The sequence below is a fragment of the Marmota marmota genome, unplaced genomic scaffold (genome assembly GCF_001458135.2).
Source record: "Marmota marmota marmota unplaced genomic scaffold, marMar, whole genome shotgun sequence".
In the NCBI taxonomy this organism is placed as follows: domain Eukaryota; kingdom Metazoa; phylum Chordata; class Mammalia; order Rodentia; family Sciuridae; genus Marmota; species Marmota marmota.
In genome coordinates, this window is record NW_026000077.1 from 1,067,800 (window position 1) to 1,095,268 (window position 27,469).

General features: G+C 36.9%; 2 protein-coding genes across 3 annotated transcripts in view; one reads left to right on the forward strand and one right to left on the reverse strand.

Annotated features, from left to right (window-relative positions):
• Cttnbp2nl (CTTNBP2 N-terminal like) overlaps window positions 1-26,457 on the forward strand; it is a 56,091-nt gene extending 29,634 nt beyond the window's left edge. The window contains exons 4-6 of one of the 2 annotated variants that reach the window (XM_015502182.2): window positions 18,004-18,234; window positions 21,126-21,233; window positions 22,321-26,457. In XM_015502182.2, coding sequence (XP_015357668.1) covers window positions 18,004-18,234; window positions 21,126-21,233; window positions 22,321-23,802 — 1,821 coding nt within the window. In that variant the 3' untranslated portion in view covers window positions 23,803-26,457. The remainder of the gene's footprint in view (window positions 1-18,003; window positions 18,235-21,125; window positions 21,234-22,320) is intronic. The other variant, XM_048814522.1, reaches the window with a different exon arrangement.
• The window catches only part of St7l (suppression of tumorigenicity 7 like), a 164,472-nt gene continuing 153,813 nt past the window's right edge, over window positions 16,811-27,469 (reverse strand). Inside the window, exons 15-16 of the mRNA XM_015502183.2 lie at window positions 18,294-18,376; window positions 16,811-17,060 (exon numbers count right to left, since the gene is read on the reverse strand). Coding sequence (XP_015357669.1) covers window positions 18,332-18,376 — 45 coding nt within the window. The 3' untranslated portion in view covers window positions 16,811-17,060; window positions 18,294-18,331. The remainder of the gene's footprint in view (window positions 17,061-18,293; window positions 18,377-27,469) is intronic.

Genomic DNA, 27,469 nt, shown 5'->3' on the forward strand with positions numbered 1-27,469 from the left:
TTTTTTAATGCAGAGTAATACTCCATTGTGTATAAATGCCACATTTTTTTTATCCATTCGTCTATTGAAGGGCATCTAGGTTGGTTCCACAGTCTTGCTATTGTGAATTGTGCTGCTATGAACATCGATGTAGCAGTGTCCCTGTAGCATGCTCTTTTTAGGTCTTTAGGGAATAGACCAAGAAGGGGAATAGCTGGGTCAAATGGTGGCTCCATTCCCAGCTTTCCAAGAAATCTCCATACTGCTTTCCAAATTGGCTGCACCAATTTGCAGTCCCACCAGCAATGTACAAGTGTACCCTTTTCCCCACATCCTCGCCAGCACTTGTTGTTGTTTGACTTCATAATGGCTGCCAATCTTACTGGAGTGAGATGGTATCTTAGGGTGGTTTTGATTTGCATTTCTCTGACTGCTAGAGATGGTGAGCATTTTTTCATGTACTTGTTGATTGATTGTATGTCCTCCTCTGAGAAGTGTCTGTTCAGGTCCTTGGCCCATTTGTTGATTGGGTTGTTTGTTCTCTTATTGTCTAATTTTTTGAGTTCTTTGTATACTCTGGATATTAGGGCTCTATCTGAAGTGAGGGGTAAAAATTTGTTCCCAGGATGTAGGCTCCCTATTTACCTCTCTTATTGTTTCTCTTCAGCTAAATTAACCATAGGATCTGACTATAAAAGATAAATGTATGTTCCTTTACAAACCTTAAAGGGGAAGAGAAACTGGCACTAGTACATAAATTCAGTAAGGAAAATTTGGCAATATTTATCAGATTAAACAGGCATCTATCTAGAAGTAATTTCACTTCTAGAAATTTATGCCACATATGTTCTTAAGCCTGTACAATAAAGTATGTGAATAAGGCACTATTAATTGCAGCATTATTCATAGAAACAAAGTGCTAGAAACAACATCAGTATCTCTTGGTAGAGTTCCGGTCAATGAAATTATGGTATGATTGTACAATAGAAAACTCTTTTGATAGAGATTTCTATCTAGAGATAGCCAGGCATAGTAGCTCACCCCTGTAATCTCAGCAACTGTAAGAATGAGGCAGGAAGATCTTAAGTTTGAGGCCAGCCTCAGTAATGTAGTAAGACCCTGTCTCAAAATAAAAAATAAAAAAAAGGACTGGGGATGATGTTAGGTGATAGAGCACTCCAAGCTTCCACACTGCAAAAAAAAAAAAAAAGAAGAAGAAGAAGAAAGAAAAAAGAAATAAGTAAATGAAAATAAGATCTTTATGTGTAATATGGAACACTCTTCAAGGTGAAAAAAAAAGTAAGTTTTAAAACAGTGTGCATAGAAAACAAAAAAGTATCGAATTGCAGCTGGTAAAGGCAGAAATATGTCTCACAAAGCCTCTCCTTCCTTCCCCTTGGCTTGGTTCCCTGAGAATAGAAGGAGCTCCCAAAATGATCTTCTCTGGAAAGGGCATGAAGTTGGTGAGAGAGAAGTACCAGGTCAGTGGTGGGTACTCTAGCAGAAGAGCCAAAATAAGCAGGAAAAACTGTTCATATATGCAGGTCATTTATAAATTGGGTATCATGAAAAGAAGCCTGGTTTTTTTGTTCGTTTGTTTTTTTTGTTGTTGTTGTTTTGTTTTTGTTTTTAATACAGTACTGGGGTTTGAGTCCAGGGGCATGCTATCACTTAGCTACATCCCCAGCCCTTTTTATTTTTGAGTCTCACTACTAAGTTGCCCAGGCTGGCCTGGAACTTGCAATCAGTCCTTCTTCCTCAGCCTCCCAAATTGCTGGGATTACAAACATGTGCCACCACGCCTAACTAGCACACTGCATTCTTGAGTGATTAAGCATTTTTGCTCCATTCATAAAAACATTGAAACTCATCTGTATCAGCTAGCTCTTAAAAATAATTGTCTGGTATCAGCTACTTACTATACAACTTTTTCTCATGTATCTTCATTCATATTATAAGTTGTAGCATTTAGGGGGGTTCAAGAGTGAAGGTGCCAGAAGAATAAGCAAATTTCTCATTTAGCTGACATCTTCCTGTGGGGTCTGTTTTTGTATATGTGGCTTTTTGTTTTCATTGTTTTTATGCCTTGGAGGAAAGATAAGGGGAATTCAGCTTGTAAAGTGGTACTTATTTAGAGAACACACAGTTCTCCAGCAGTTAGGGAAGAGCTTCAGAAAAGATTACAGCAGTGAGAAATTTCATTGCATTTATTCAGCCTGAAAGTAAAACAAATAAAAAAGGGAAACAGCTTATTCCTGTTATTCTGTCTTCCTCTTATTGTGTCTTCCTTACATGTGTTTGCCTTGTGATTTGGGATTAATCAGAGGTTATTTCTAGTTGCACCTAAAAGAGACAACAAGCAAAGGAAGATAAAGAGGTTGCTTCTAAACCAAAACCCATGATCTGTCATTTAGTGTGTCAGTTCAGTAGGAATAATTTGGGAGATAGGAAGAAACCATCTTGTATGCTTGCTAAAATGTTTATAGAAATAAGGCATTTACAGAATGAATTGGCAGTTTTATTATATGGAAAATCACTTCCTTAGAAAGACAGAAATATGTCCCTTCCACAAAATATTCTCTCATTAACACTGAAAGATGTTCATTGCATCATTGTTTAATACATTATTGGAAAACTGTAAACAACCTAAAGTATGACTACATAAACTGGTACATGCTTACTATGTAATATGTAATTTTAAAGAGGAAAAAAATGCTGTGTAACTGATTTATATTTCCAAGACAATAAGTAAACCCAGCTGCAGAAAACTTTTTGAAGAATATCATTGTCTATGTAATTAGCTTTTATACAAACACATCTAAATGTATGCCTGTTGTTTAAATGCCCTGGAAGGAAACACCCATCCTACTAAAACTGAGAGAGAAAGGATAGATTGGGTTGTGGTCAGAAAGGACTTCAGCTTTATCTACAATAGTTAAAAATCTTATATAGGATAAGCAGTGGAATGGCAAGGAGTTGGGGAAAACATTTAATTTTAAACTAGGTAATTTAAAGTAACTTCTCAAGTAAATCTGTATTAATTTTACAATATAATTAAGGGAGTGAGATAGTATATCATGCCAAGGGAAGCAAGAGCTTCTTGCCTCTATATCCCAGTTTTTCCCCCAAAGATTTGCTCATTGATTTCCAAATTCTGCTTTTGTATAGCTTAATAACTAAAGTGATTCTTCCAAAGCAGATTCTTTCATGGGTCATGGACTCAAAACTAAATAAAACTGGACAATATGTGCACAAGCCATTACATGTTTAGATTTTCATGAGATTTAGTTACTATAGGAGGAGAACCTCTACGACCCTTTAACGCGTTTTTCCCACCTTCAATTTCTTCTGTGTATCTCATAATATTCCATCACTTAACAACAACAAAAAACATATTTTCTTCCTCAGAAAACAAACATCAGCCATTGAGTTCTAAGATGCATTACATCAAAAAGTTTCTATATCTAACCCAATACCTAGCATGCCGTTTGTTCATAAATGCTAAATTAATTAGTAGATATGAATATTCAGTTATGTTATTATTAAATTTGGAAGTCTCTATTTTGATTTTTTTTTCCCCCTCAGTACTGAATATTGAACTCAGGACCTCACACATGCTAGGCAAGTGTTCTACCACTGAGCTATATATCCCCAGCCCAGAAGTCTATTCTTTTTTTTTTTCTTCTTCTTCTTTTTTTTTTTTAATTTTTTTTTTATTGGTTGTTCAAAACATTATAAAGCTCTTGACATATCATATTTCATACATTAGATTCAAGTTGGTTATGAACTCCCAATTTTACCCCAAATACAGATTGCAGAATCACATCAGTTACACATCCACATTTTTACATAATGCCCTATTAGTAACTGTTGTATTCTGCTACCTTTCCTATCCTCTACCATCCCCCCTCCCTCCCCTCCCATCTTCTCTCTCTACCCCATCCACTGTAATTCATATTTCTCCTTGTTTATTTTCCCATTCCCCTCACAACCTCTTATATGTAATTTNTTTTTTTTTTTTTTTTTTTTTTTTTAAGATTTCTTTCAAGCTTGCCTTCATTCTGAGCTACCAAATTATCTCTTCTCTTCACACTCAAATATTTAAATGTCATTTGTACTCTGCCTCCATTTTCTTGTCCCTCATCACTTGTTTGTCTTTTACTATTCTACTGAAAATTCACCTTTTGAAGTTACAAGTAACCTCTAGTGGCTTTTTTTCTTTTCCTTTTTTTTTTGTTAAATACAGTGCTAGGGATTGAACCTGGCATCTGGTGAATGCTAGGCAAGGGTTCTACCACTGATCTATACCCTGAGCCTCTAAGGACTCTTTTTCATTAGATTACATAACCTGTGTTCAAGCATTTGACACTGTTGACCATTTTACTGTTTGTTTGCTTTTGTTTTCATTTTTTAATTTTGATATAAGCTTTCACTAGGTTGCCCAGGCTAGCCTTGAACTTATGACCCTCCTCCCTCATCCTCCTGAGTCGCTAGAATTACAGGCCTGTGCTACCATGCCTGGCTGTCCATCTTAACTTTCTAAACTTCTGTTTCCTTGGTTTTGGTGATATTCTAGTCTTGTTCCTTCTCAGACCACTTTTTTTCTTCCACATGCCTCTTAAATTTGGCACCTTCTGTGACCATATAAAATGTCCTTTCCTATGATTCCCCTCGTTTACTGTTCAAAATCTATCACAGCAGTTTTCATAACTATATTGTAATAATGTTGTCTCATACCCTTTAGACTTTCAAAACCTTAGAGGATAGAAGCCAAAATAATACTCATTTTCCTGTGTGTGTGTGTGTGTGTGTATTTTTTTAAATTTTCTATCCTCCATCTCTATTCCCATTCACCTCTTTCACAAGCAGCTGTGCTTATACATTTTTGTTTGTTTGTTTGTATGTGTTCTTGTAAATCTTATATAGCCCGTTGTTTCTTTTTGGACTTTCTGTGTCTTTGAGGTCCATCGTGTTGCCTTCATGTGCACATAATCTGTTGCTGTCTGAGTAGACATTTATTTTAATTGATCCTCTTAGGTACCTCTGTGTTTATACCTAGCATATTGCACTGTTACTTAGTATGTACTGAGTGTGTTAGCTGAATGAATAATAACATAAACAGATATCCCCTAGGACTTCGTTCTTAGCCCAGTCTTATCTTAACCTATTCGCTCATCCTGTTTAAGTAATCTATTCCATCCCATTGGTTTCAACATGTGGTTAACACCCATATTTGATTTTTTCCCCCTCCTATCCCTAGAATAATATATGCAGGTGTCTTTTTGACATACGTACCTAAATGCCCCATATTGCAATCACAACATATTTCCCTGAAAGACCGTTTGTTTTGCCTGTGTTCTCAACTATCCAACTATCCAACATAAGTACTTAAAAATGTCTTCTCTCTTTTTACTCCCTATATCTAATCAGGTGCCACAACCTGTCAGTTCTACCTTTAAAATACTCCTTAAATATACTTTCCCTCTCCTATATTTGAGTTTAGATCCAAATTGCCCTTTTACTGGTCAGTAGATATAACTTCCTAACTGATACTTTCTAGCTTTGTAGACTTGATTTTTGTATCCTAGCTATCATTAGTATCAATTCAATTTTGTCATTTTTTTCTCTCTTTTAAAACTTCTTGTGGATCCTTGCTGCCTACAGAATTTAAATTTAAAGGCATTGTATTCAGGTATTTACAGACTGGCCTGATCCTGGTCTCATTTCCTGCCGTCTACCAGCTGTAGTCTAACCTCTAGACCAAATTATTCACTTTCATTTTTCTATTGCCTTGCTTCAACTGTTCCCTTTGTTTGGAATACTTTTTTTAAAAAATTTTAATAGTACTGGGAATTAAACCCAGAGGAGATTTGCCACTGAACTGCATTACCAGACTTTTTATTTTATCATGAGAAAGGGTATCACTAAGTTGCCAAGACTGGCCTCAAACTTGGAATCCTCTTACCTCAGTCTCTGGTGTCATTGGGATCACAGGCGTGCACCATCATGTCCAACCCTGGAATACCATTTTCCTTTCCTTCTTTTTCATAGAGCCTCTCACATAAATGTTATCTAATACATTTTTATAAAACTGAATCATACTTTGTGTTTTTTTCTTTTTTGGTTTTCTGAACTAGATAATAGGAGAATTTATGTTTATGTGATAAACATCATAGATTATAGGGACTTTCCTATTTTATGTCTACTTGCACGTGCACACGCACACATACACACACACGCTGAATGTAGGGCTACTATTTAATCTTGCCCAGCACTGCATCCCAGGTATCTAGAACCTACTAAGTACTTTAAAAGCATTTGCCATATGAGAGATTGAATTCAAGCCTTTTAAATCTAACTTGAATTTATTCAAGGCTCAAAATAGATTGACATTTTTTAATTTGTATATTTTTAGAAGAGAGGCTTAACTAGTAGTAATAAAGTTTCCTAACTTTTACCATTGTTAACAATTCTCATTTAATTACATTATTTGCATCTCACCCCGTACTAAGAACAGTTTGTTTTTCAGACAGGAAATTATTGTTCTGTTTGTTCTATATTTGTGGTAAAGGGTACCAAATAACTGGGAAACATAACCTTATTCACTGTGTTATGGTTATATAAAAAGAAAAAAGTAAATGCATTCCTATTATTATTTAGTTTTCAACTGGTAGTATCTTCCATTCATAGGACACATGACTACCTCTTCTACACCAGACCTATAAATCACTACAGAGAGTGCTGAAACAAAGTCTTAAAGACACAGAATAGAGCAAGTTTTTCTGTTCCTTATAAGATTAAAATGGGAAAGGGATCTTGGTAATCGCATTCTTACCACGTGACATTTAAAATTTCTAATGCTATTGCCACCAGTCAGAATAAAAAGGAAGAACTAATGTCTCCAAAGAAAACTCATGTTCTTCGGATCTGTGCATATTTTAATCCCCTTTAGTACGTTTCTTTAATGAAGAGAAACTGGGGATTACTTAGGATTAATAATAGCAGTAGTTGAGAGCACTTTAAAAAAAATGCAATGTTAACCAAATCTGGAATAAAAAAATAAAGTAAATTTAAGATAATTTTAAAAAGAAAAATAGTAGCAGTGGTCAACTTTAGTTTGCTTGATTTCACCATATATTTAGTGTCTCTAAGTAATGACTGTGTCAGTTCACATTTTAAATTATTACTAAACATTTTGCAATGCACTTATAGCCCCCCTTTTCATTTTCAATCTTGACATCTTTACTCTCTTCCCATTTTTTTTTTCTTTTAGCAAAGAATGATCCTTTCCTAATTTTGAGTCCTGATCTACCTGAGTGACTACTAGTTGAAACTAAATAGCTACTAAACCTCCCTGTACATAAAGCTGCAGTGATAATAGAAATTTCCACCCTGCCATTCTCTGACTTGTGATATGGGCCTGTTCCTTGTCTTTCTGTCATAGAAATTCTATTCCTTCTTCTGTATGATGACACCACCTCACTTCTCTTCACCTGCTCTGATATCCTGCTGTCCTCATGGTGTGGCTCTGGAAACTATTATTAGGGCTTTTTTTTCATTCTACCCTCTCTACTCCCCCAACCCTGCACCCTCCCCAAACTTTTTTTTTTTTTTTTTTGGGTACTGGGGATTGAATTCAGGGGCACTCAACCACTGAGCCACATCCCCAGCCCCTGTTTTGTGTTTTATTTAGAGACAGGGTCTCACTGAGTTGCTTAATGCTTCGCCATTGCTGAGGCTGGCTTTCAACTTGAGATCCCCCTGCCAGCCTCCCACTCAGCCTCCCAAAATATTGGTATTACAGGTGTGGGTCACAGCGCCCAGCCCCCAAACTTCTTATTATTACTTGATAAACTTCTAAATATAAACTTTTGTACCTCATGGTCAAGCTGAAGACCTCTTTGTACGACCATACTTTTTTTTTTTTGAAGATGGACACAACACAATGCCTTTATTTTTATGTAGTGCTGAGAATCGAACCCGGGTCCCGCCTGTGCTAAGTGAGCGCTCTACCGCTGAGCCACAATCCCAGCCCCACCCCCAATGGTACATTTTTGAGCAGCTTGTTTCTTGCCATGATTCCTTAAAGTCTACAATTTAAGAATCTTTCTTCAAACAAATTAGAGTTAAGACCCATTGTCCAGTTACATAGATTCAATCTCCCTCTACAGAACCCCCTAAGAGGAAGAAGAAAATATCCCTTCACATCTTATTTTAGTAAGTTCATTGTTTGGTACTGGTGATTGAACCCAGGGCTTCACATGCCATTGAGCTACATTCTCAGCCAGTGAACCCTATTTAAATACTTTAACCCTAGAGTTACTTTCTGTATACTATCTGTTAATACATAGTGAGTGAAAGAGCCTAAGCACATCTCCAAGAAAGTAGTTTTTCAAGTTCATAGGGCTAACACAGGCTGTAATCTGTGAGCTGGGGCTTACTGTGTAATACTTGAGAGAGAGTTTTGGGTTATGTGCCTCCCCCCAAACTCATGGTGTTTCCTGTCATTCATTAAATTGCTGATAGTCCCATTTATCTGCCAGAACCCACCCACTTCCAGGGTTAGCCTTTTCCTTCCTGTTGCTTTGAATGCATAGTCTCAATCGTAGAAAGTTCTGATTAAATAAATTGTACTTGTTGTTCCTCAAACATTAACGATATTGTTTAGAAAATATTTGAACAAATAGAGGCTGCTTGTTCCTTGCTGTTAAGCTTATACTTGTCGGTATAGGGGACTTGATAATATGGAACTGTATTTCCATATCACTTAACATACTTAGAAAACATTAAGTATTCAATAAAAGCATGCCAAGCATGCCCACCCATGAACCATCCACATGTTCAGAAATTTTTTCCAGAATTCCAAGTGACATTTTGGTTGTCTAACTTTTGATAATATCGAGATTTTTTTTTCCACATTTTGTATATTTGATGTTAGACCAAACCTCTCCTGGTTATAGACTTAGAGCATTTGTTAAGTTTAAAACAATAATATTGATTTCTTTTCAGTTCTGTTAGAATTTGCATATTTGTTATGGTTGAAATTGTTTAAAATTATAGATTCAAGAGTCAGACTTCTTGGGTTCTTCATTATATTCTAGTGTTTTTCAAACTTTTACCACACACATAGTAAAAAGTAGACTTTGTATTATGACCCAGGGAACACACCTACACACACATGTGCACACACCTATAGTCTTGATGCTGGAAGAAAATTTCCTAGTAACAGTACTCGGCCTTCTAATGTTCAGTGCTCTGCAGTGTTTTCTATTCTAATCTGTTTCTTGATGGGGAGGGGGTGATTTTCTTGGCTGTTCTTTTGATTGAACTCACACACGCTATCAAGTACTCTTATCACTGAGCTATATCCCCCAGCAGCTGTCTTTCATTTTTAAGATAATGAGCAAGACCCAGTGAATTAAAATTCATTTTTACAAAGTTCTGGGGAATATTTATTTATGTATTACTCATTCAGCAAGTATATCCAGTGCTTTATACCACTTACTTTTCTTCTCCCTACTTAATTATTTGTGATCTTAGGAAAGTCACATGCTACTGTTCAGTTTCTCCCTTCAAACAAGTAATATCTACTTCAATGTTTGAAGCTGTCTACTTCAAAAGGAATGTTGTTAGAATTAGATTGGACATGTAAAAACTCGGCATGGTGGTTGGCAGATAACAAACCCCTAAGTGTTAGCACCCCTGTTGTTTCTGTTATCATTATTATTATACTTATTATCCCCTCTCTTTCAGAAACATTGTACATACAGCATATATTACACACAACTTAATTCTCCCTTCAATTTTTATTATATTTACTTACATTTTAACCTTTTTTAGCTGGAGGAACAATTGAGATATAGTGAAGCGCATAGATCTCAAGTGTTCATTTTGATGAGTTTTGACAAATCCACACAGCCATGTAGCCCACACCTACTCAAGACACAAAGCATTCTCATCACAACAGAAAGTTGTCTTATGCCTCTTCCCAGTCAGTTGTCTTCCTAATCCCAGAGACAACACTCTCCTGATTTTTTTTTTCACCATAGTTTAGTTCTGTCTGTTCTACAGCATTATCTGAACAGTCACACAGAATGTATTCTTTTATATCTAGCTTTTTTGTTGTTGTTTTTATTAGAATAATGTTGTTCACGTTCAATGATGCCTTTTTGTATACCATTTATTCCTTTTTATTGCTGTGTAATATTTCATTGTGTGAATGTACCACATCCTATTTTTCTCCTGTTGATTGATACATGAATATTTCCAGTTTGGCGCCACTATGAATAAAGCTACTGTGGACATTGTATAAAAGTCTAATAGATAATGTTTTCATTTCTTTCGGATTGTACTTAGAAGTGGAATTGCAGCTGGTTCTTTGTCTAACTGATGAGAATTCCCAGATCAATTTCCAAAGTAGTTGTACTATTTTATACTCTCACCAGTGTTTAGTTGTTCTTTATCCTTCCAACAGTCTGTAATTATCAGTTTACAGTTTCAGCAATTCTCATGACTATATTGGTATCTTGTTTTGATTTATACCTTCTTAATTACAAATGGGCACTTTTTCATGTGCTTTCTGAGTTTTCTTTAGATCTGTGGTCCATCTGTATTTTTTGTGTGTAATACGAGGTGTACATTTTTTTGTTTTTGTTTTTGTTTTCTTGGCAGTACTAAGGATTGAACCTGGTAGCACACTACCACTGTTCTAATCCCTAGCCTTTTTTTTTTTTTTCTTTTTTCTTAATTTTTGATACAAGGTCTCCTCAGGTTGCCCAAGCTGCCTTGAATTTGCATCTTCCTACCTCAGCCTTCCAAGTAGCTGGGATTCCAGGTGTGGGCCACCACACAAGCTTACTTTCTTTACATTTTAAGAGATGGATAGTCTCCTAAAAAAAGAGAGATTAAGATCACTAGAAATCATACTTTTTTCACTAGAAACAAATGTACCACTCTAGTGAGAAATGTTGATAATAGGGCAGGCTATGCTTGCGGGGAGGGAGCGGGTATGTGGTTATCCCTGCCTGTTTACTCAGGTTGATGTCCACTTAAAAACTACTCTAAGGAAAGAAATATTTTTAAAATTATACTTTAAAATCCTTTACATTCAGAGCAGTCTCCTTTTCCACTAATTTATTTGTTCTGTGCTGTTGAATTCCCTATACACATTTTCTTCTCCACCTCAAAAAGGTATTCATATGGATCATCCAGTCCAGAATACATAAGTAACTTATTTCAACCCACATTCCTAGGATGTAAAAATAAAACAACAAAAAGACAAACTCAACATTTTATTTCAATTTTATTAGAACTTTTCAAGGAACTCTTTTGGAATTCGAATGTTGAAGCAACTATAATGTTGAAGCAACTACACTATGCTGTTTATCTGTACTCATATGTTCTAATGAGCAAGTCCACTTGCTAATAGTGCCACACTTAGAACTATTTATACTAAACCAAGTTTAATCTCATATAGAATTTAGAGCACTTTAGTAAAATAATAATAAATGATCATCTGTCCTTACATAAATAATAGCTTTTATAAATAGCTATGTTTGCAGGTTGACTTGAAGGAAGTTTTTAAGAATTTCTTTTATTTATCAGTTTCTGAAAAAGATTATTACAGTTTTTTTTCTCTTTCTACTTCAAAGTCAGTTGAATTTTTTTTAATATCATGAAAAAGTTTCCTCTTTATTCTCATGTTAAATTTTGTCCCATTTTCTAGGACTGAGGATGTAGTTATGTGGTAGAGTGATTACCTGGCCTGTATGAATTTACCTGGGTTCAAAATCCAACACAAAATGAAGGAAGGGAGGGAAAGAGGGAGGATGGAAAAAAAGAATTGCCCAGTTTCCCAAATTTAAAGTTAATTCAAAGTCCTCTAAGTCCTCTCTAATCAGTATCATCAAACATTAAAGTCTAGTTGTCTTTCAGAAAGTAAAAAGAAACTCCACAAGGATATTCATATAATATAGTTAGCATCTTTCTCCAGTACCGTTGCTTTATTTCCAGTTGCTCAGACAGCTTTTTATAGTTTATTAGGAACTCCAGAGAATGATTTATCCAACAATTAACAGATTCAACTTATATGTGAAAATGATCCCTTTTAACATTCGTTTAGTAGCATCAATAAAAAAGACATCTTGGGGGCTTGGGCTATTGCTTAGTGACACATCACTTGACTAGCATGTGAGGCACTAGGTTTGATACTTAGCACTGCATAAAAATAAAGGTACGCTGTCCATACACTACAAAAAAAAAATTTTTTTTAAGATATCTTGGAATTGTGTTATTTTGTTTCTTAGCATAGAAGCATTCATTTTTGGGGGGAGTAGGGGTTACTGGGGATTGAACTTGGGGGCACTCAACCACTGAGCCACATCCCCAGCCCTATTTTGTTTTTTATTTAGAGACAGGGCCTCACTGAGTTGCACCTAATTTTTTTAAAAAAATTTATTTATTTATTTATTTACTTATTTATTCTAATTAGGTATATATGACAGCAGAAAGCATTTTGATTCATTGTACACAATTGTAGCACAACTTTTCATTTCTCTGGTTGTACACAGTGTAGACTGCCAGACTGCCATATGTGCAGTCATACATGTACCTAGGGTAATGATGTCCATCTCATTCCACCATCTTTCCTGCCCCCATGCTCCCTCCCCCCCACCACCACTTTGCCCAATCAAATTTCTCCATTTTTCCCATGCCCCCTCCCATTAGGGATCAGCATCTGCTTATCAGAGAGAACATTTGGCCTTTGGTTTTGGGGGATTGGCTTACTTCGCTTAGCATGATATTCTCTAACTCTGTCCATTTACCTGCCAAAACCATACTTTTATTCTCTTTTAATGCTGAGTAACATTCCATTGTGTATAGATACCACAGTTTCTTTTGAAGGGCATCTAGGTTGGTTCCACAGTTTAGCTACTGTGAGTTGAACTGCTATAAACATGAATGTTAGTGCCGCACTTTTACTGAGGCTGGCTTTGAACTTGTGATCCTCCTGCCTTAGCCTCCAGAGCTGCTGGGATTACAGGCATGTCCAACCGCACCCGGCTAGCATTCACATTTTTTAAAGGCTCACACTATTAATATTTTTGTTAGTTATTATTTCTTATTTATTATTTCTAAATTATCACTTCATAATTATCTCATAAATGGCAAAGGTGCCTCTTAATCCATTTCTGGTACTAGCCTCAGTTTTGAAAATAAAGCTTTGCTCTGTAATATAAGCCCCCAATAAAGTGATCCTCAATTCTTCACCTTTAGATTTGGATCAACTTTTCATATGGGAAATGATCATCTGAAGAATAAAGAGATTGATTTCCTAGATTAAAACTGCAATATGCATATGATGCACTATGTACAAATTCTATTAGGAAGAGGGGAAGAGGTCTACTTTTATTTATTTTTGAAGATAGTAATAAAACAGCTGAAACTTTTGGAGACCAAGTATGGAAAATTCCAAGGATAGTATGTGATTTTATTTTAAGCTTTCAGTAGTGCTATGTTTCATTTAGGCTGTGACAGTAAAAATAAATGAGTAATAGATGACTAGTGTGTTTTGTCTGTTGTGATAATACCCTCTATTATCACATCTGTCTAGCCTGCCAGTTATTTTCCTACTCTCTGAAATTAAAGACGATCATGTTTTGATCATATTTTCTGACAACTTAGGAATTTCTGTTTTGCTAAAGTGTACACTGTCATTGAAGTAAAAATAATGAAATTGCAAGAAATTTATTTATTTTAACTTTATTACTAACTCCTTCCAAAAACTCAAGCCCAAAATCATGTAAAATTTCTCATATCATTAAATTATTAAAACTCAGCTTTGACGGTTTTTAAAGTATAGGTCTTTAAATTTTAATCTGATAAATAAATAATAGTGGTGGCATATCTAGTCATTTGCCTTGTGATGGCCAGCTTCTAAGATAACCCCCAAGGATACTCCTGAAATCATACCCTGGCATAGTCCCCTCCCATACATACCAATAGAATACATCCGAAGTAATAGTATATTACTTCTAAGGTTGGGTTATAAAGTCACTGAGATAGTCATCTTGGTTGCTTGAATGCTTGTGCTCTCTCCCTCTGTCTCTTGGGTTACTTGCTCTGTAGGAAGCTCACATTTGCAAGGAACAAAGTCCTATGCCAAGTGAGTAAGCTTAGAAATGGATCTACCAGCCCCAATCATGAGATCCTGAGCCTAAATCACTTAGCCTAAGCCCTTCCATATTCTTTACCCTCAGAAACCAGATGAGATTAAAATGTTTTTTAAGCTGCTGAATTTTAGGGTAATTATTTATGCAGTAATAGATAACCACTATAGACCACCATTAAGGCTCTTTTTATTCTTCAAATTTTAACATCTGTTTTTTGTTGTTATTTGTAATGTTAAGCCTGTAATCCTGTAAGTCACTTGATCAAATCATTGAGTTAGTTAAAAATACCATATTCCATCTCCCATTTTGTAGGTATTTGACATAATAAGTACAGACCAAATTCATCATTCCTTTATTTGGCCCCATATTAGAATGTACTTAAATGAACTGCTTGACGAGGAGCCTTTTCAAAATTATTCCACAGATCCTTTTCATTTATAGTGAAGCCATTTATTTTATATAACTTGTAATTACTGTACTAGTGACTATGGAATTACTATGAAGTACTTCAAGAGAAAACAGACAGCCTAACAACTGTTCTCAGGCTGAGCCCTCACTAAAGGAGCTCCTTGTGTATTACTTGTGACTTTGATGCTTATTAATTATACAGGATAATCACAGTGTAGGTTTTTAAAAGTCATATTTTTAGGATTAGTTAACTATATACTCAGACCTGAGAGACGGCTTCTCAGCAGATCCAGTGTCAAGGTCATGAGTTGCAGCCCCAGCTCCTGCCTCTCCCATCCCATTTCTTTTCTGTTTCCTTTTTTACCCTACTAAACCAATTTCACTATCAAGAATTCTCCTTTTATTAATACTCTATAGAAATGGTTGTCATGAGTAAGAAAAGAGGTATTTCACTGCTTAGAGTGACTTTTTCTCCTGTTTCCTTTGTCAAAGCATTTTGCTAAATATGGATTTGCCTTTAATAAGTACAAATAAATATCTTCATTGAATCCTAGGATATTAGTCTCATGTTTTTATACCTGAATTTAAAGAAACATATTCTTGGTAAAAGAAAAACATTCATGAGTCCCGTGTTGTTATTTGATATCATTGCTTTTAAAAATATAACTTGTGTTAAGTTTTACTTTTACTGTGATATAAATTAATAATAAAGTGGCTGGCTTGGGAATCATTTATTTTTGTGGTTCTTATTGCTGTTGTTTTTGGTACTGGGGATTGAACCACTGAGCCACATCCCCAGCCCTTTTTGTTTATTTTGAGACTGGGTCTCAATAATGTGCTGAGGCTGACCCAGAACTTGCCATCCTTCTGCCTCAGCCTTCCAAGTTGCTAGGATTATAGGCATGTACAACCATGCCCAGCTAGAAATTGATCCTTTTTTTTTTCTTCCATCCTAAAGAGATTATTTTAAAATTTTACTGAGAATTTTCTTTTTAATTTGGATCTGAAAAAAAATAGAATTCCCCCCCCCCATGAAATAAGTTTAGAAAAATGGTTATTAGTAACTTAAAGAAACAGGGGCTAGGGGCATAGCTCAGTGGTAGAGCCCTTGCCTAGCATGAGCAAAACCCCTGGGGTCATTCACCAGCACTAAAAAAAAAAAAAAAAAAAAAAAAGGAAATGGATTTCTCTGTATTTCTAGTGTACAAATATCATCCAAATATTCCAGTAATGTAACTTAAGATGGTTGTAGTCAGACCAGAAATAAAGCCCAGGGCTTCTGACTCTGCTTTGAACATTTTGCCAACTGATAGGAACAAATTTGTGTTCCTATAAGACTAAGTGATTCCTGAGACATTAACTTGCACAGTCAACAAAAAAGAAGATGTCACATTTTCAGCACTGAAACTATACTTCTGTGTTGAGGAAATCCTGGGTTTGCTTTATTTTCTTGAGGGTTCTTCTTTTTTTTTTTTTTAATAAAAGCTCAATCTTTTTTTTTATTATCATCTTCATCAGAAAACAACCAATAGCCTCACTTATTTTTGGATTTTCTTTAATGTTTCAGCATCCATTTTTGCATACAGTGTTCAGTGTGTCTAAATTCTTTTTTATTTTAATTTGTTGTATATGACAATAAAATGCATTACAATTCATATTACACATATAGAGCACTGTATTGTGCTCTATGACATATCTCTGGTTGTACACAAAGTAGAGTCACATCCTTCTTGTCTTCATACATATACTTAGGATAATGATGACCATCGCATTCCACCATCTTTCATACCCCTATGCCCCCTCCCTTCCCCAAAGACAATGTGGTATATATACACAATGGAATATTACTCAGCATTAAAAGAGAATAAAATCATGGCATTTGCAGGTAAATTGTTGGAGCTGGAGAATATAATGCTAAATGAAATTAGCCAATCCCAGAAAATCAAATGCCGAATAATCTCTCTGATTTAAGGATGCTGATTGATACATGCTGCCGGGGGAGGGAGGGAAAGGAGGATTAATTGAGGGTTGTTTTAAATTAAAAAAAATAGCCACTGAATTTTGAATACCTCCCCTTTTTTAATGGGCTCCTATTTGTGGACTGCTCTACTAAGAAACCGTAACAACTGATGAAATTTTTTTGTTTTTTAAGGATTCTTTTCTCCTGTTTGGTACCAGGAATTGAACCCAGGGGTGCTTAACCACTGATCCACATCCCCAGCGCTTTTTTTTTTTGTTTTGATACAGAATCTTGCTAAGTTGCTAAATTGTTCAGACTGTCTTTGAACTTGGAATCCTCCTGCTTTAGCCTCCCAAGTTACTGAGATTATAGGCATGCACCACCACACCTGGCAAAATAGTTTTTCAAAATGGATAAATGACAGTAGTTTTTCATAACTAGACTTAATGTAAAAGTTTGTCATTTAGTACTTTGTTGTGTAATAATCACTGATGTCACTCTGTTGGTCTGGTGCTCCTATGAAATAATACTGCAAGCTCTTCCTAGAAGAGATAAGAAAAAAGAGAAGCCTAAGAATTTATCTTTCCAGCCATCTCCTGATCCTTAGACACCTGGTGTGGCACCCAGGCCCAAATCCTTGAACCAGATTCTAGGTACCAGTCTTCATCTCCTTTTTATCTTCTCTTTCATCCCCAAACTCACCAAGCCCTGAAGGGGACAGAAGGGAAGATGGAAGATAGCATCTGAACAGAGACTAAAAGAGGGGGTTGGATTTGGCAGCAGGTAGAAGGATTTTGTCTGCGCCTCTGGGTGTGAGTGCCTGGCACCCATCAACAGCGAAGTGAAGTTCCATGTGTACAAATCACAAGTAGTTCTAGATTATAGTGTGATCATTCTTATTTTTAGCATCCTTTACATATCTACTGGTACCTTGTTGAATTATTAACTATGTAAATTCATAAAATTATCATGCTTAATACTTTAGAAATGCACATGGCATAACAAAGAAAAGATAAGATAGACCTGCTGGTAACAGATATGGACGTAAGCAGAGACAAAAAGCCTGGAGGTGAAGGACACAGACTTTGAAGCCAGGCAGCCTTGGTCAAGACCCAATTCTGACAGCTGGATGAGTAACCTGGAACAGTTATTTAGTCTCTCTGTAATAGTTTTCCCATTATGCAAAGTGGAGATGGTTAGCATTATCTTATAGGGTTGTAAATATAAAGTCGACATAACCTTAAATGCTTAGAACAACGTCTAATACATAATTAGCTCTATATGAGTATTTGTGCTTGTTAATATTATATCACATCACTTTTCTGATGCTATTTCTTTTATATTTGGATGGCTCAATCTGATTTGCAACCAGCAGGTTACATTTACACTAACACTACCACTTTTAATGTATAACTACTAGATAGCAGATTCCCCTCCTCAATAGAATTAAAAAGCAAAATACTTATTTATTTTTCTCTTTCCCAGGCCCAACACAGAGATACTTTCATTGAAGAACGCTATGGAAAATATAATATCAGTGATCCTTTGATGGCTCTACAGAGAGATTTTGAAACACTGAAGGAGAAAAATGATAGTGATAAGCAGCCAGTGTGCACAAACCCACTCTCTATCCTTAAGATGGTGATGAAGCAGTGCAAGAACATGCAGGAACGCATGCTGTCCCAGCTGGCTGCTGCCGAGAGCAGGCACCGAAAAGTAGGTTCAGTCTGGTAGATGTATGCTGCACAAATCCTTGTGAAGACTATAAACCATACCTGATATCATCTTGTCAGCTGCCAGTTTTCACAACAGTTCAGTGGTTGTGGGTAGACTTCCTGTGTAGCAAAAAGTTCCTTAGCTTATGTAGGAGCCAGGAGATAGAAAAGAAAACAGAGGTTATTCCAAGTGGTAAATTTAGGGAATGTGCCAGGCACATTATTTAAGGTAACATTCCTTCTTGGTATGTCACTCCAGAAGATTTGGTATGTTTTTTCAGCCAAACTTTGGCAACAAACTGGAGTTTAATCAAGCTTTTGGCTGAGCAGAATATTCTGTATTTGCTTACTTAAGTGATAAATACAAAGAGTAACAGATATTGGGCTGGGGCTGGGGCTCAGTGGTAGAGCGCTTGCCTAGCATGTGCAAGGCTTTGGGTTCAATCCTCAGCACCACATAAAAATAAATAAAATAAGGGTATTGTTTCCAACTATAAAAAAAAATAAATATTTTTTAAAAAAAGATTAACAGGTATTTAGGGAATGCTGTATCTCAGAGGGAGAATTTACCTCACTATAAACACATAAGGCGATAGACTATTTTCATTTATTTCTAGTTTTGAGTTTCATTGCATCTTACTGCTCATGAAAACATAAACAGTCCATAGGGTTGTTTACCTTAATGTTCTTTTACACTGTTAAGACTCAGAGAGGTGTGTTTGTGTGTCCATATCTGATAGTTTCTACATTAGGAAGGTAAACCTGTGCTTTCCTCTATCTCATCTTATTGGAATGCTGGTGCTTGTGAATTTATTCCCCAGCTTGTCATTTACTCTTCAGATTTTACTTGTAAAAGATGCTTGGCTGGAATCTGCATTTTTTTTCAGCTATCAGATTTATACTTGTGGGTATTGGTCCATTTTGTAGGAAACATTTTAATTGGAAAAAATAGGTTAGCAGCTATAAAATTAGGTAGACTTGAGTTTACTTTTATGATTTACCTCCATTCAAGCCACCTGCTTAAATCATGTCTGATGACTTGCCTTCAGTTCTGGGTCTTGCCTATGATCTTTTCTTTCTCTTCATAAATCTCATAAATCTAATAAATGAAAGGCTCTTAACTATGGAGGGCCTTACATGTTCCCCAGGCCCCCAGAAAATATGCAAAATGTCAAAAGTTCATGCATTTTTGTAGGAAATATATTTTTCCATAACTTTAATCAAATTCTCAGAGTTGCCCAAAACCAAAAAGTTTAACTTTTGCTCTAGAATGAAGTAATCTGAAAACATTTATGCCCAACTTAAAAAGGTTTTGGGTTGGAGTAAGTTGCCTAAATTGGAGGGGTGGGCTTTACTTAAAATCCTTTAAGAAAATCTTCACCACATTTTTGATTGGTTGGCAGGCCTTATTTCCTCTTCATACATGAAGTGATTAAGTTGTGCTAAAGGAGCTAGGTAGATGTCATGCCCATGGAAGATGCAATATTGGGATAATTTGCAGCTCTAGATAACAAGATAGAAGAAATTTGAAATAATTCAAATTTCCACCAACATGGTGGCACACATCTATAATCCCAGCTACTGGGGAGACTGAGGCAGGAGGATCAAAAGTTAAGGCTAACCCTATCTCAAAATGAAGAAAAAGTGCTGGGATATGGTTTAATGGTAGAGCACACTTAGATTCAGTCCCTAATATGGAGATGGAGGGTCTTATTAAAGTCTGTATCTCTGTGGGATTTTAGTTTTTTCATTCAATTTCTGCAATTTTGGAGAGCTCTCAGAAGGGAAAGGAGATGTCTTAACACATTTGGCAAAAAGCCTGCCTTTGTATTAAATTTAATAATCTGACGTAATCCCAGCAGTTAGGGAGGCTGAGGCAGGAGGATCGAGAGTTCAAAGCCAGCCTCAGCAAAAAATACAAAATAGGCCTGGGGATGTGGCTCAGTGGTTGAGTGCCCCTGAGTTCAGTCCCCAGTACCAAAAAAAGTTTTTTTTGATGCTTTTAACCAGAAGGAAGTACTCCAGAATATTTCATTTTTTAAAAGAGTTTCATATCTCAAAATATTTTCTCTCTTCATTCATTAAAAAAATATATATATGAGAAGAAATGGCCATTGGGATGACAGTGCTCTGCCATGAAGATCTGAGCCAAGGCACGTCCAAGGCATTGAGCAGATGTTACTGAATAATCCATTTCCACTCAGTATAATGTGCACTTATCGGCAGGATCATGCAGAAAATGTCCCTTTAAATTTGTCCCTTTAAATGGGTTTCATCCTTTGGCACGAGGATAAATAGAATATGAGGAGGCAAGTTAATTGAAAGACTTAAGAAATCTCCACTTGTGATCCCAGTAACCCAAGTCTTTTTACATGCAGGACGAAGTCAAGAGAATCTTTTTACCTTTTATCTACCTATATAAAAATGGTTAATGAAGCATGACACAATTTGGATGTTGCCCCTTTAAAATGTTCAGTTTCAGGCTTCCTTTTTGGTCCTTCATTCATTTGAGGATTCAGAGGAGAACTTCAGGTAGAGCTTTCTGTGGTGCTGTCTCGCACTGGCCCCTGACCACACCAAACTGTCTGAAACTTCTCAGACTTTCTGTGAACTCTTAGAAACCCTCTGGACTCCTATAGCTTATTATTTGCTCTCTTCTGTTTACATACCATTCTGTACCTACTTCAAGTAAAGTAAATATCTTGTTCTCTAGCACATAGTTGACATGTCTCACACCACTAGACAGTGTGCTCCTTGATGGCCCTGGCTGGATTTTATTTATTTATGTATTTATTTAACCTCTGGAATTATCTCCAGTGTTTAGTTAGGCACTTAGTATTATAAGTGTGATTCCTTGATATTTGGAAATGAATTTTTTAAAAATTGTTAAAGGTAATCCTAGACCTAGAAGAAGAAAGGCAGAGGCATGCACAGGACACCGCTGAAGGAGATGATGTCACCTACATGCTGGAAAAGGAGAGAGAGCGGCTGACTCAGCAGGTAATTAAGATGGAGGGGATCACAGCAGCCTAGAATAGAATTCCTCATGGGTTATCCTGAAGGATATAAGTTGGTGTTGCTCAAAAACAGGACTTTGTGGTCAAGTCAGGAAACTACTGGATTATACATAATTAAACAAGTTTCTAACTTTTAATTTGTTAGAACATTTAGGATGCAGAATTACACTGTGTTTCAAGAACAATATAGAGTAGTATTCCATATTTAGCAAATTTATACTTTTATAAAATCCTTTTATTTATTTATTTAATTGTTTTTTTTAATTTATTTTTACAGTACTGGGGATTGAACCCAGAAGCACTCTACTACTGACTCACAATCCCAGCCCTTTTTATTTTGAGACAGGGTCTCACTATGTTGCCTAGGCTGGCATTTTCTCTTCTACTTTTTTTTATTATTTTTAAATTTTTTTTAGTTGTTGATAGACCTTTATTTTATTTATTTATATGTGGTGCTGAGAATCGAACCCAGTGCCACACACATGCCAGGCAAATGCACTACTGCTGAGCCACAGCCCCAACCCTCTACTTCTTTTTTAATTCTGATCATGGTTGACTAAATTGGTTTTTCTACCCATTAATGGGTTTTAGAGTTTGAAAAATACTCACTGAAAAGATTCCTCCAACCATTTCCTCTCATTCACTCTGTGCAGTAAATAAAGTTGGGAAGACAAAACAGACTACATTTCTATGAAAAGTATGATTCAAATGCAATCATTTATGTTAGTTCATTTTTAAAACCAGAAAAAATTACTGTTGAAATTTGAAAGTTGTGTTGTGCATTCACCACAAAATCTGGCTTAATAGTTTTCTGTTTTGTTTTCATGGGTTCTATGTATTCTACACACACCTGAAACATAAGGAATCATTAAATTCTCACTGATGACCCTGAAATAATTAAGAGCTAGAAGTGCCCCCTAAATTATCAAAGATGAAATCACAGTGTGTGCATTCATAGTAACCCTGCACCAGGGAATAGGCAGCCAGGGCAATCTATTTAGTAATCTCAATTTTCAGTGTATCTCTGTTTTCATACTCTAATCAAGATATGTGGTGGCATTTTTTTCTAGTTGGAATTTGAAAAATCCCAAGTAAAAAAGTTTGAAAAAGAGCAAAAGAAGCTCTCTAGTCAGCTGGAAGAGGAGCGCTCCCGCCACAAGCAGCTCTCATCCATGTTGGTGCTTGAGTGCAAGAAAGCCACCAATAAGGCTGCCGAGGAAGGGCAGAAGGCCGGAGAGCTGAGCCTGAAATTAGAGAAAGAGAAGAGCCGGGTGAGTAAACTGGAGGAGGAGTTAGCAGCAGAGAGGAAGCGAGGCTTGCAGACTGAGGCCCAGGTGGAGAAGCAATTGTCTGAGTTTGATATTGAAAGGGAACAACTGAGAGCAAAACTGAACCGAGAAGAGAACCGGACCAAAACTCTGAAGGAAGAGATGGAAAGTTTAAAGAAGATAGTGAAGGACCTAGAGGCTTCCCACCAGCACAGTATCAGTGATGAGCAATTGAAGAAACCAGTAACTATGTCCAAAGGCACAGCAACGGAACCTCCCATGCTAGTGTCTGTATTTTGCCAAACAGAGAGTGTTCAGGCAGAAAGAATCCATGGGAGCAGCATAACCAAGCCAACAATTACGGGGCTGCCAGGTCCCACCACTCCTCCTTACTCTTATGCAAAAACCAATGGCCATTGTGACCCAGAGATACAAACTACCAGGGAGTTGACAGCAGGCAGCAGTGTAGAAAACCAAGTGCCTCCACGAGAGAAATCTATAGCACTGACCCAAGAGAAACTAGTGGAAAATGGTGGGTGTCCTATAGGAACTGAGACTCCAGCCCCAATGCCCAGTCACCTCCCTTCCAGTGGCAGCTCACTGTCTCCCAGCAGCACTGCCTCCTCCTCTCTAACTTCCTCTCCTTGCTCTTCACCAGTACTAACTAAACGGTTATTGGGGTCGTCAGCTAGCAGCCCCGGCTACCAGTCATCCTACCAGGTAGGGATCAACCAGAGGTTCCATGCAGCCCGGCACAAATTTCAGTCCCAAGCAGACCAGGACCAACAAGCCAGTGGTCTACAGAGCCCTCCATCCAGGGATCTATCCCCCACCCTCTTAGATAACTCTGCTGCCAAGCAGCTGGCCCGAAACACAGTCACTCAGGTGCTCTCCAGATTCACTAGCCAACAAGGGCCAATCAAGCCCGTCTCTCCCAACAGTTCTCCTTTTGGCACAGACTATCGAAATCTGGCCAACACTGCCAACCCAAGAAGTGACACCAGCCATTCACCTACTCCAGGGAAAGTATCCAGTCCTCTGAGCCCCCTGTCTCCAGGAATCAAGTCCCCTACCATCCCCAGAGCTGAGAGAGGAAACCCTCCACCTATCCCACCCAAAAAACCTGGCCTCACCCCTTCTCCATCTGCTGCAACTCCACTGACCAAAACGCATTCCCAGGCATCCTCTTTGACCACCACAGAAGACCTTGCCAGCAGCTGCTCTTCCAATGCTGTGGTAGCCAATGGCAAGGACGTTGAGATACTTTTGCCTACCAGCAGCTAGTCCCTAGGAGGGAGTCTCCAAATCTGACATTCCATCAGATTTCGTCCAAGAGGTCAGAATGAGACCATTGAGTCAGATTATGTTATTTATTTTGATAGTAGCTGAAACCATCTGTATAATACATTTAGTGTATTTTACCTTTTTGTATTTTTTTAAGTAGAAACTGAGTAGTTTGGATTTGTATGGCTCACATCTTTGTACTGAAGCTAGAAAGACATTGCAAAAATATTCAAGTTCAGCAATCACCCTAATGTTGTGATCAAGAAAGTTAATTGAGTACCAGGTGGTGATCTGCTGTTTATTTCGGGACCAGAATTACTCAACACTCATTTTGAATTATGCAGAAGTGGTTCATGCAGATTTTTATTCCAGATGAACATGTTTTAAAAGTGCCTGAAATAAGACTGCCATATGAATGTGATTCTGCAGCAAAAACAAAATGAATCATTTAATTGCAGAAAGAGATCCTCTGTGAACTCTGAATGTTAAAAACCAACACTGCGTTTAATCCTCTTTTACTGTTTTTTTTTTTTTAATTTTAATACAAGCTTTGTGTTCTGAAAACAAGGCTGCATAAGTAGGATGGGAATCCTTCTAAATGTGGGTGTGAACTCTCCATAAAGCAAAGCTTTATAGAGCCCTTGAGAAACCCTCTTGAGCATTAAAGAGTTGGGGTGCTGATTTTCTTACACTTTTGAAAAATTAAGTCGTTCCCAATTTCCTGCATAAATTCTTGAATAGAATGAAATCAAATCACACCTCCATTCAGAAATGTCTTCAAGCATCTACTATTGTTGTGTAAGGAACTTCTGATTGCTTTTACTTGAATAGGAAATGGTTACTCATTTTGTATAAAAGTTTTGCAACAGAATGAAATCTTTATTCTGTAATCAAGAAGCAATAACTTAAAATTCACTCTCTTTCTAATATTGTAAGTCAGAACTATACAGGATTTACCAAATTGTTTCATTTATTCTCTAAGCTGCCAGCACTTGTCTGTATCTGTGGAACCAAATTACCTTTTACCTAGATGGAAATATACATATATCTGTATAGATACATACCCCTTTACATTTTAACATACACACACTTAAAAAAACATAAAAATATTAGTATGATTATATCTTTGGAGTTTGTAATATAGCATAAAGGACAAGTAGAATTGCATATTAAGATTACCTACCAAAGCAATTAAATATGGCTGGGACCCAATCAAAGGAGGAATCTCATCCACAGGGAAGCGGAGAGATTCCAGATGAAGCCTGTCCTCAGCATCATAAAAAGGCACAGCTGAACTAACCCCAGTGTCACAGAACTCAACTGTTCATGTGAATGAGTGATCACTCCCTCAAGTGATGTCAAACCGCTTGGTGCTGTGGAACATGTAGCAAACTGAAGTGCCCCACCCCCACTTAAAAGGGCCACCCCATTCAGCTCCAGCTGCTTGCTGCTGTGTAAGAATGCTAGACACAGGTTACCAGCTCTTCCAATTTTTTATGAAATCCAAGTTTTCATGAGAAACTTTCTCATTTTTAAATAACAAGAACTGACTCAAAAGTGGTATAAGTACCACTGGTTAAACAAACGCTTTTGCAACTGGATTTAGCTTGCAAGCTGCTAATTTCCAACCTCTTTGATTCTTGAAACTGCCATGTCCATGATAGTGATGACAGAAGCCTCAAGACTTGGAACTGTATGGCTAGTATACTCCTGACCAAGTCCACAGAATCTGACTATTCCCGTCTTCCAAACAGGGACTCCACTCTCAGTTCAGACATGGTGGTTATATGATTTTTGTATCCACAGGGAGAAAGAGGCCTTCATGTTCACATACATTCTCCTAGCCAACCTCTCCAGCAGCCCCTAACCTGCTATAATTTAATTCTGTTTCTTAATCTGAGTTGAGAGGGGAAAGGCAATTGTGAAAATTAATGTATAAATCACAACAAAGTATACAAATGACTCCACAGCTAATAATTTGATTAAGTCAAATACATTAAAAGAAGAAAATGCTATTGATGCCCCAGAGTATCTATCAAAATGATGAGGGGGTATCTTAAACTGTCCAAAGCTATCATGTTAAACTTTATTCCATTGCATAGCCAAAATGAACAGTGTTGATAAAATAGCTGAGCCTTCTAAATAGGATGGAAGGCTACAGTGCCAGAGTTATTACCTCTCGCTTTAAATGGTAATCTTAAAAGTTGCATTGTGCTCTTCCTTTGTTTTGGGATAGATATATATAGAGATGCTATAAGGAAGTTTATTTCTTAGGAAGTGCACTGAATAATGTATTTCTTTTACAGTGTAATATGGGGGTGGGGATATGCAAGAGAAATGTGTATTTTTGCTAGTTGCCTATCTTCTGAGATAAATAAGCACAATCCTGCAATGGATCCAGTAATTCAAGTTAGATATTATAGATTAGTATTTAAGTTTGCCGTAGGTTGTGTGTGTATGTGCTAAGTAAAAGTTCCACAATTCACAATTTTGGTATTAACCCACGTTGAAAAAGCTGTTACTGGTCAACAGATTGTAATGATGTGCAACATATAAGCATTAACCAATCTTTAACATATTTGTAAAGCCAAATGTACCATGCAGAAGTCTTCATTCATTTTTATAGCAGATTACATTAAAACAAGTTGAATCATACTGTCTGGGGGAAAATAGTCTTGTTTATACGAAGTGAAAAATGTTGCACAATTTGGGCATATTTTTTGAGAAGGGGGTGGGGTGGTGGTGTAGAGGAAGGACTTGATGATGGCTTTGAAAAACCAGATGAAGTCGACAGACCCATCCAGGTTAGACCTCATAATGGGACATTTATTTTCTTTCAAACCATAGAACTAGGGGAAAATATTTTAGTTATCCAGTCTGTAAATTGTTAAAACTATCCTGGGGGCTCTGGGCCTTTAGGAAATGTTAGAAAACTATAGCCTCTGTTTCCAGAAAAAATAGATATGCCTGTATACAAAATTTGTTTGATAGCTTCACAGGAACCAAAAACTTGAAGCCATTGTTGAGTCATGTACTCCAGCATAAGAATGCCTGATCTTATCCTGGCCTCTTATTTCCCATATGACTAATGCGTTCCTTGTTTCCTAGTCTAGTGCCACACTGTTTGCAATGCAAGTTAGAGCCAGACAAGAGCACTTGAAAAATCCTTTGATGTACAAAAGATGTTCAAACCCTGTGCATGTTTACATATCTTAAGTTTCCAGCATTTAAGCCAATTAATGATGATTTCAACAAACACTAGCTATATCCGGTTTCCCATGACAGCCTGAATGCTGCCTTGTCAATATATATATATATATATATATATGAAAGGAAGAAAGAATTTATTAAGAGTGCTTCTGATGTTTAGTCCTTAAAACAGCACTCTTTCACTCTTCACACACACACACACACACACACACACACACTGGGGATTATTGAACCCAAGGGAGTTTTCCACTAAACTACATCCCCAACCCTTGCTAAGTTGCTGCAACTGGCTTCACAAGTCACTGAGATAATAATAGGCATGCACCACCACACAGCAAGAACTTCAAATGTCTTGAAATGCTGGCTTCAAAATAGGATGTGGGGGCTAGGGGTGTAGCTTAGTGGTAGAGCACTTGCCAAGCATTTTTTTTTTTTTTTTTTTTTTTACTGGGGATTT